Source organism: Lithobates pipiens, unplaced genomic scaffold (genome assembly GCF_037356315.1).
Source record: "Lithobates pipiens isolate NorthernLeopardFrog02 unplaced genomic scaffold, aLitPip1_a1.2 Scaffold_3, whole genome shotgun sequence".
Classification (NCBI taxonomy): domain Eukaryota; kingdom Metazoa; phylum Chordata; class Amphibia; order Anura; family Ranidae; genus Lithobates; species Lithobates pipiens.
Genome location: NW_027507790.1, coordinates 39380967 through 39390851, shown reverse-complemented (window position 1 = coordinate 39390851; position 9885 = coordinate 39380967). Strand labels below are relative to the sequence as shown.

Below are 9885 nucleotides of genomic sequence, written 5' to 3'. Positions count from 1 at the left end.
CTGTGCAGGAAAAAAGGTTACAAAATCAACATGTTCGTCTTCTTTCGTTTCAGCAGTTAGAAATACAGTTCACAATGCATTTTGAAGTTAAATTGGGTACTCTCAAATTTTATTTTGCCGCTCAACCTTAAAGGCTAAGTTCACTTTTTTTTTTTTTTTCTTCTAAATTCCAGCTCCTCATGTACCAATATACCATTAATGTACCTCTGCTGCATAAAGAAAAATCTTTCTTTGGTTTTTAGAACAAGGCCTTACCTTAGCCCCTGCTGTATTTCATTAGAAAGCTTCATCGCTTCCTGTTATGTAGATTTTGGATTGAGAAATCAGTAAGACAATAGAAGGAGTTTACCAGCTGACCCCATTAGCACGCAACGGCCTGCCCTATGCCTGTCATAGGAAAAAACTAGCCAAAAAACATACGATCCCACTACTCTTAGTGTGAATGGGCCTTAAAAGTGAAATTTGGTGTGTTTACATAAGAACAATGAGGCTTGCATTCACAACTGTGTGTTTCCAAACGCTGCAAGCCCACCAAAAAGCATGATAAAAAATGCGCCATGCTCCACAAAAAAAAAAAAAAACTCCCCCCAAAAAGAAAGTTTGCGGGAATGTGAGTGCTAGCTATGTGTAGATTCAAACGAGGTCTGAAAACTGAGGGTCTCCATCCACTCCTTCCTATGTGCTTGTATAAAGCTGGCCATACACTATGCAATCTGATTGTACAATCTCTGTACAATTTTTCCGTTAGATTTTGCTAGAACTATGGAACAGGAGGATCCACCTCAACAATCTAGCAATTTGTATCAAATCAGGCAGGCCCTTGCACTACATAGCTGATAGAAGATTGTACAATCAGATTGTAATGTGTATAGTCACCTTAAAGGGGTTATAAACTCTAAACGTTTATTTACCTAATGCATTCCTTGCATTAAAGGAGTTGTTAAGGCAGAAGTTTTTTTTTATCTTAATGCATTCTACGCATTAAGATAAAAAAAACCTTATGTGTGTAGCAGCACCCCCCTAATTACCTAATGGAGCCCCTTCTCTCTATAGCAATGTCCATGATCCCCTCAGCCATCCAGGACACTCCTACTGATTGACAGAGCAGTGGTGCCATTGGCTCCTGCGGTTGTCAATCAAAGTCAGTCGGACAATCAGGGAAGAGAGGAAGCGGGGCCAGGCTGGGGCTCCATGTCTGCATGAATACACAGAGCTCTGACTTGGCTTGGGTGCCCCCTGTAGCAAGCTGCTGGCTGAGGGCCACTCAAAAGGGGGTAGGGGCCAGGAGAGCAGAAGAGGGACCCGAGAAGAGGAGGATCCAGGCTGCTCTGTGCAAAACCAACTGCACAGAGGAGGCAAGTATAACATGTTTGTTATACAAAAAAAACAAGCCTTTACAATCACTTTAAGGTAAAAAAAATGTTTAGGTGTCAGCATCGCCCCCCCTCGGCCATCCTTTACTTACCTGAGACCTCATTTGATCTAGGGCCGTGCACGTCCACAGATCTTTTCTCCAATCACTTCCAGGTCTCGCTGCCTTTGCTGCGACACCAGGAGCCATTGGCTCCCAGTGCTGTCAATCAAAGCCAGTGATGAGGGGGCGGGCCAAATCCCACTGTCAGTGTCAATGGATACAGCAGAGGGACACGGGTGTGAGCATGCACGAGTCTCCCCATGGGAAGCCACTTCTGGCCAGAGAGGAGGTACTAGGAACTCCAGCGGGTCACCCGAAAAGAGGAGGTTCCCGCCTGCTCTGCGCGATTCCATTGCACAGAGTAGGTAAGTATAGACATGTTTGTTGTTTTAAAAAAAATTAAAAAATTACCTTTACAACCCCTTTAAGGGAAGAAGTAGGTGGTGGTATAGTAATGAGGGAGGTGTGGTCCAGACTGGTAATGCACGCCCTATCACACCCTTTTCTGTGATGCAAAAACACAGAATGATGGGAGATGACCTACAGGAAGTGATGCAAGCAGAAGGAATTTTTTTAAGACAGAAACCTGAAATTTCAAACCTTTTGTGGATGAGGTAAGTGAGAGATAAGAACATTGGGATGGCTGGGCCAGACATATTACAAAAGGATTCTATTTATTAGGGAAAGTAAAATTCTGTTCAAAAGGTAAGCTTAGCCTTTAAGCCTTGTGTACACAGCCTGAATATTGCCCCGGTTCAACAGAAACTATCCGAAATTTGGCCCATGTGTACAGCAGCCTGTCAGACAGAAGCTGGCCGAACTTCTGGCTTCTATCAAAGGGCATGCCCGCAAAAAAATCTGCCAATGGCTGTGAGCACTGACCAGAGTGTTCAAGGGGGAGAGGACAGCCCCCCTGTCATAACACAATAGCTCAATGGGGAGATCACTGTACTAACATTGGATAGTTAGTACAGCAAGCTCTTCTCAAGCTCCTCTGTTTTTTTGTTTTTTTTTCGTTCAGCCCGCAGGATGAAAAAAACTGATAGTGTGTTCCTAGTATTAGTCTTAATGCAAACCTGTGGGCGTATCATGGGATATAATATTTAATTTGCAGTAGACTGCAGGAGCTATCAGTACATGCTTATTTTTTTTAAGCTCTTGTTTACATGCCATCACAGGAAGCTTCATTCATTAGGTGGACTTCACTGGCAAGGTATTTCTGGGACTTTGAAGGGGGGCTATACGAAAATTATAAGGCCCGGCCATACATGGTTTAAATTTAAACCGTTAGTGGGCAGGCTGAATGTACCAAGTTGATCGATCAACTTGGGTATGACAGGCCTACTGGATTCTCTTGCGATTATTGCTAGTGGCTGCTATAGACAATTGTCTTCTCCGCATGGAGAAGACAATTGCTCGGCGGGAGGGATCCCCCTGTCAGCACGGTCTATGGGAATTGTGTGTTTGCAGGAAAGAAATTTACACCGTGTATGGCCAGCCGCAGTGCAGATACACTTATAATTAAGTGCAGCACATTTTTTTCTTAAAGATGAATTCCAGGGTTACTTTCACTTTAAAGAGTTCATTTGGGCCAAGCTGCCCCAAACAAACTATTTTCTTTATTAACTGATGCGCCCTCTATCAGCACTGTTTAAAGCATTTTTTACCCCAATAGTTTATATTCCCAAAATGTGCCTATTGTACCATGTACTTGTATGAGAAAGTCTCCTGTTCTCTTTGTTTTGCTTCCTTTATGTGAAATCCCTGGTATACCAGCCATTCCCTCTGCTTTCCTATGAAACAATGACCACACTAAGCAGGAGAACACATCGTGATCAGTTCTCTAGCTATGTTGGGAACTCTGTGTACTCTCCTCCAATGATTAGAGTTGTCCTGACACGCCCCCACTGCACAGCCATTCCCTGGGAAGCTCAGTGTTCTGCTGTTTCTCCTCCCCCAGCTCTTATGCAGCTGGGAACAGAGGGAATGTAATCCCTTATATAAAAAAAAAAAAGGGGGGGGGAAACGTTTAGTAATGTATTTTTATATCTGTACAGAAATGTTTTGCTTTTCATTCTATTTTAAACTGAATGGGTTGTTTTACAAGGTGATCGTTTACAATCACTTTAAAGCGGAGTTCCAGGCAGAAATTGAACTCCTTTGAACCCCGTTTTTGGATAATTGTGTTCATACCTTTTTTGGTATGTTTCTTCCGGACATCTGTTCCACGGTGCTGTGGTGAGGTTCATCACTTCCGCTGTTTTGTTGGTGCCCTCCTACTTTCCCCGTTGCCTTCTGGGACCTGTGTGTGCTCCAGAAGATGACGGGACCATTCACACATGCGCAGTAGTAAGGATGCTGACACTTGGAGCTGATGGACGGGTAGGCTTCGGGTGCCGACATCGCAGGCTCCCTGGGCAGGTAAGTGTCCTTATAGTAAAAGTCAGTAGCTACAGTATTTGTAGCTGCTGACTTTTCATTTTTTCTCCCCCAGGCTGGAACTCCTTTTTAAGCTGTATGTAGCATCAGCTCCATACAGTATACAGCACTATATTCCGGCAGTGATACAGGACTTCCTGTCTGTGGCCAGGACAGCATTGTGCTCCTAAGCTATTCACAAGAAGGCTATTTTATCAATAAATACAAGGCTTCCTCTGATTGGCCGAGGTGAAGAGGAGGATGAACAATGTCTCAATCTCCACCTCAATCAGAGGACGCCTTATATTCATTGATAAAAATACATGGCTTCCTGTGAATGGCTGAGAAGCACTTATCCTGACTGGCAGCAGACAGGAAGTCTCTGTACTGCTGCCTGGAACACAGAGCTGTATACTATACTGACAGCAGCTGCATCAATTAGTAAAGAAAATGGTTTACTTGGGCCAAATAAACTAACATGAATGTAAACCTGAAATTCAGCTTTAAGGCCAAAAAAAAAAAAAAAACACACCCTGTAAGGCAAAGGCATAATGAGCATGCATACTAGCTCATTATGAATAACTTACCTGAGAATGAAGCCCCCCAAAGCGTTCCCCCGTCTTCCTCTTTTCCGCTGCCATGTATCCCGGAGCGACTTCCGGGTCTCGCTGCTCCGGCGATGTGATTAGCTGGAGCCGCAATGACGTCACTCCCGCGCATGCGCAGGGGAGCCGACACTCGCGGCATATTGCCGCAGCCTGCCCAGTGTGCCTGCGCGCCGCTGTCTGCGGCGCATGCGCCGTAGACAGCGGTGGCTGTCTTCGGGTAAATATCTCCTAAACCGTATAGGTTTAGGAGATATTTCTTGGACCTACAGGTAAGCCTTAATCTAGGTTTACCTGTAGGTCAAAGTGGTTTGTAGGGTTTACAACCACTTTAATGGGAGGTCATAGATCTACTTTGATTTTTTTTATTTTTTATTTTTAGCAGCCACTCATTGCCTGCATGTTATAACCAATGTCTCTCTAATGGGATAATTGTCAACAAGTAGTTAAAGCGGCGTTCCACCCAAAAGGGGAACTTTTGCTTTAAAACCTCCTCCCTAGCTCCCACCGCAGGGTGCCCAGAGTAGAGATGCCGCGGCTGCCAAGGGAGAACACAGCGCGGGTGAGTGCACCGCTGGACCATGTGTGCTATTGCCATTAGCTTGTACTCTGGAGAACTAATAGAAAGCACTCTTTATCTTTGTAAATATTTGATGTTTGTGTTGGCATTGTATGAGTAAACAAAATATCTTTCATTATGTCACATACAGTATATGTTTATTTTATTGATAAACATATCAATACGTACTTCATTGAAGATTCTAACTGCAATATGGTTCTTACCTGTTGGACTGGGGGAGAGGCGGTGGCTTGAAGTGAGGTGCAGGATATTGGAGTCTTGGCTCTGGAGCTGGGAGCCCTGAGAGTCTTCCTGTGCACTACTGTGCAAGGAGTGGACCTGATGACAGAATACATTCAACAATGTAGGCGCTGGTTTCCTCTCCCAACACATGATATCAATTTAGTGCTATTTTTCTCATGATTAGTTTGTTGTTCCAACAATGACAGGACAAGCTTTTTGACCGCACATGGTTCCTGGCTCTATATTCTTATCTGCCGTGTATATTACCAGCAGTGAATCTAACTCTTCTACTGCCTGGGGCGAACACTGAAATGGCAACCCCCACAACCACATAAAATAAACTTGTATAAAGCAGACAGATATGTTGCTGCAGCTTTTTAATTAAAGCACACACAAACACCCACCCCACACCCCTTCTCCATCTCTACATACCCCCCAATATTAGAACCTGGGAAAGAGAGACACTTTTTTTGCATTAGGTAAAAAAAAAAGTAGGCATGATTATACTGTGCTGAATACTGGGTGTGGGTTAACCTCTTCACTTCCATCTGCCCTACGTTTCACTGCATTGAAATAATAGGGCAGCAATACACCTCTGCTTAGCTTTGAAGCAGCGGCACAGTGGTGTAGTGGGTAGCACTCTCGCCTAGCAGTAAAAAGGGTTGCTGGTTCGAATCCCAACCACAATACTACCTGCCTGGAGTTTGCATGTTCTCCCTGTGCCTGCGTGGGTTTCCTCCGGGTACTCTGGTTTCCTCCCACACTCCAAAGACATGCTGGTAGGTTAATTGACTTCTGTCCAAAATTGGCCCTAGTATATGAATGTGAGTTGGGGACCTTGGATTGTGGGCTCCTTGAGGGTAGGGACCGATGTGAGTGCGATGTATGTGTGGAGCGCTGCATAAATTGACGGAGCTATATGGTTACCTTCAATAGAATAGGGATAATTGTAGCCATGCACCCATACTCGCTCAGGTTGAACTGGATGGACTGGTGTCTTTATTCAACCTTACTAACTAAGTAAGCAGTTAAGAACCGTATAAACGATATCATGATAAACGAGAAACTCTAATGCCCTTTGCTTCGGCAATCCATGATAAATTCCTCAGGGCCTGGCAGTCGTGGATAACATACACCCAACCTTCCAGTTTCGATCAAAAGCTCCTTTCAATTTGAGTGATCTCCTGCTGCACACCCCTCTGGACACCTCCCCCCTCTTTCCCCTCTTCTCTTGGCTACTTTCCTTTTCCTTTTCATTCAATTTTCCAGCTTTCCCCTAGCTCTTCTCTTTTTATGTATAAATGTCTTTATTATTCACCAGGCTGCCGGGCGTGGGTTTGGTGAGGATTGCTACAGTGATCACATCTTATCATTTGTATATCATATACTTATCTACATAGGCACCCACTCTCTACCAGCTGAACCTTTTTGTGTTTCCTATTAACAAGATTGGGAGTCTAGGTTTTAGTCCACCATGCACTATTGTCTGGAGTAGTAAGCTTTCTTCATCAAGGATTAAAAAAGGACGTCTGCACGCCCCTTTAAAAGTCAGCAGCTACACATACATTAGGACACTTACCTGTCCTGAAGTCCAGCGATGAGGGCATCTGCTGCCGTGGCAATTCCTACTAAAGGAACCCAGCAGTGTAGCCTTTTGGCTTCACGGCCAGGCCCCTACTGTGCGAAATGTACTACGCTCTTCACTGGCCGGCAGAATAGAAGGGGGGGGGGGGGCTGAGCTACTGACGTAGATCGCTGTGGTCTGGTCTTCCGGAATTGGGACAGGATACCTGTCGAAGACAGGCATCTGCTCCCCCCGAAAGGTGCCAAATGTGGCACTGGAGGGGGGGGGGAGAATCAGATGAGCGGAAGTTCCACTGTTGGGTGGAACTCCGCTTTAAAGACCACTGTCAATATGTTATAATGCAATTAAAAATTATGTAACATTCCTTTTTGCGTCCCTCTGTCGGGATTTTTCCCTTAAGCTATGTTTGATGTAACCATCCCATTGTTGAACTAATCTGTTGAATTTCTTTGCAATAAAATTATTTTGTAAAAGAAAGAGTAGGGCAGCAGAGTGGCACTTCTGCCTTGCAGCACTGGGCTTCTCAGTTTGAATCCCAACTAGGAAATTATCTACAGTTTGCAGAGGGTTCTTTGGGTACTTTTGTTTTCTCACACACTCCAAAGACATGCTAGTAGATTAATTAGTTCCTGTCTAAATTGCCCCTAATGTGTGTGAGCTTGTATGTATGCATGTGATAAAGGGTCCTTAAATTGTAAACTCCTTGAGAGCAAGGACTAATGTGAATTTACAGTATGTAAGGTAAATGGCTGTGGAGTTTTCACTGCAGTGGCAGCTACACAATAAATGGCTTCCTCTCCAAAACCTTAGTTGGCTTGACAAAGGTGCGAGACTGCCCCAAAAATGCATAACATCGTCCCCCACATACATCACCTGTGATGTCATCAGTTGTCACGGAGCCCCAAACGCTTCCCTGTATTGCATTGCCTTTTACAGCTCTAGGAGACCAAGAGACCTGCATTCCACCTAGCTAGTTGTTTCCTTGCTCTACTCTGTCCGGCCTGGCCGCATCCCTGCCAAACTCTGCATTCAGACACCAGTCTTTTTCCCTCAAGCAGACAATCCGTTCCAGGGTGGACATACTGGACCCAGGCCACTTGATATGGCAGTGTTTTACTGATCACAGGGCATACATATGTGTCTTTATTAATAAAATCTACACTTAGGTGGTGGCTCCCTCTCTCTCAGCATAAATCCATATAAGCACAGGGAGAGCATGCAAACTCCATGCAGACAGAGTCCTGCTTGGGAGCTGAATCCAGGATCCCAGGGCTAACCACTAAGTCACTAAAAATGTGTGTCCTTGGGACCGAAGGTCTCTCCACTTTACAGTGCAGCTCATATGTAGTGCTGAAACAGGGGCAGGATTCATGGTACGTGTGCCAGGACAGTCTTGAAGGATCTGGGACAGTTGAGGGGGTAAAGAATGCCATCTTCTAGTCTAGGGCACCATCTGGGCTGTACCTGAGATGAGATTCTCCCCCTACCTTATGGCAAGTGTGCTTTACATATTATGCACATCCATGCATTTTTCCAAATGTAAACATTATTTCTGCATGTGACTGACATGGAATTACCTGTTTGGTGGGTGTTAGACTAGTGAATGTTCCCAAGTTTGATGTGTCTGTGATGACCATGGTCTGTGGGAAGAAACTAGCAGATGCATACTGGGCAACATCTGATTTGTGGCTGTACAGAGCTGCAGAGATAAGATAACAGTTAAGACATGTCTGATTTAGATTAACATTCTTATTTTCACAGGGCTAGACTCTTACCATGTGGAGACTGGAGCTGAGCCATTGTGGCCATGAAGGGGTTTTGTGCCATCTGACCTTGAACCTGTTGTACTAATTGCTGCTGGTGTGAAGTATGGATTTGCTGGGAGAACTGGACAGGCTGTAATGTTGTCAGACTGCTGCCTACACTGTTGATCACAGGAACACTTTGAGACTGGGATGTAAGACCTGGAACACAAAGGGGATGTGACGTTAGACCACATTAAACATGATTCAATAATGATCTTCTTGAATATGCCATAGGCAGATGTCAGACAGGTGACTCTGCCACAAGAGATCCTGCCATCTGATATTGGTCTCTAGAAAGGGGAACAGTTAAAGTGTTACTAAACCCAGGATCCTGCATTCACTATATCGGGTCTCCCATAGTACACAGAACATAGACATTTGGTAAATATAAACTGCTAAATACCTTTTCTCATCAGCAGCATATAACAGTCTTGTGACTTCTATCAGTGTCTGGTTAAAGCTTGTAGGAGGAGTTTTCATTCTACCCTGACTGCCCTAGGAGGCTGCAGGACCCCTGACCCTCTGTCTGGACAGTGCTGGTTGGGCCTGCGCCAATCACATGCACCCTCCCAAGGAAAAAAAAAAATACACACCAAACTGAACATGTGCAGAGTGCCCCCAAGGGTCTGTTCTATCAGCAGATGGATTGGAGACTGTGGAAGAAAGGGAGATTCAGAGAAGACATGATCAAACAGCCTTTTTAAACATTGCAGAGGATTAACCCCTTAGGTTCCACAGTGAGTATAACAAGCATGCTTTACTGCATGTGCAGACTGATTTTACTGCGCTTACTGCATATACAGACTGATTTTACTGTTGTGGGTTTAGTAACACTTTAAAGTGGTTGGAAATCTCAGACATGAAATATGAACAAAGTATAAGTGTAATTTCTGTCTGCTGCCTCGTTCCTCTGCTATCAGCAATAGTCACTTCTGACAAGATTTCCTGACACCAGATCTCCAGATTAATGACAGCCGCAGCTCTGGTCATGTGTGCTGTGTAAAGGGAGTGTGTTCCTTCCTCCAATCAGCACTCAGAGCTCTCCTCACTGAGCTCTGCAACATTTTGTTTCAGCTCCCGCCCCCTTTTTTCTGACAACTCAAACAAACTTTAAGAACAACTTATGTAGGAGGACTTGTTAATCTCTGTATATCATCTGAGGATAGTCACTTCACTGGGTATATGGAAAGGTTTACAACCACTTTAATACACAAGTTGGCAATTTTTTAAGTTTTAATTAAAATTGAGAGATGCCA

At 44.5% G+C, this 9885-nt stretch overlaps 1 protein-coding gene across 5 annotated transcripts in view; it reads right to left on the bottom strand.

Annotated features, from left to right (window-relative positions):
* Nucleotides 1-9885, bottom strand: part of HNF1A (HNF1 homeobox A) — a 54626-nt gene that overhangs the window by 1721 nt on the left and 43020 nt on the right. For 2 of the 5 annotated variants that reach the window (XM_077461496.1, XM_077461497.1), the window contains exons 6-9: nt 9223-9282; nt 8600-8788; nt 8402-8523; nt 5221-5335 (exon numbers count right to left, since the gene is read on the bottom strand). In XM_077461496.1, the coding sequence (XP_077317622.1) occupies nt 5221-5335; nt 8402-8523; nt 8600-8788; nt 9223-9282 (486 nt within the window). Of the gene's footprint in view, nt 1-1813; nt 1955-5220; nt 5336-8401; nt 8524-8599; nt 8789-9222; nt 9283-9885 lie in introns of those variants that run through there. The other 3 variants (XM_077461498.1, XM_077461499.1, XM_077461500.1) reach the window with 2 other exon arrangements.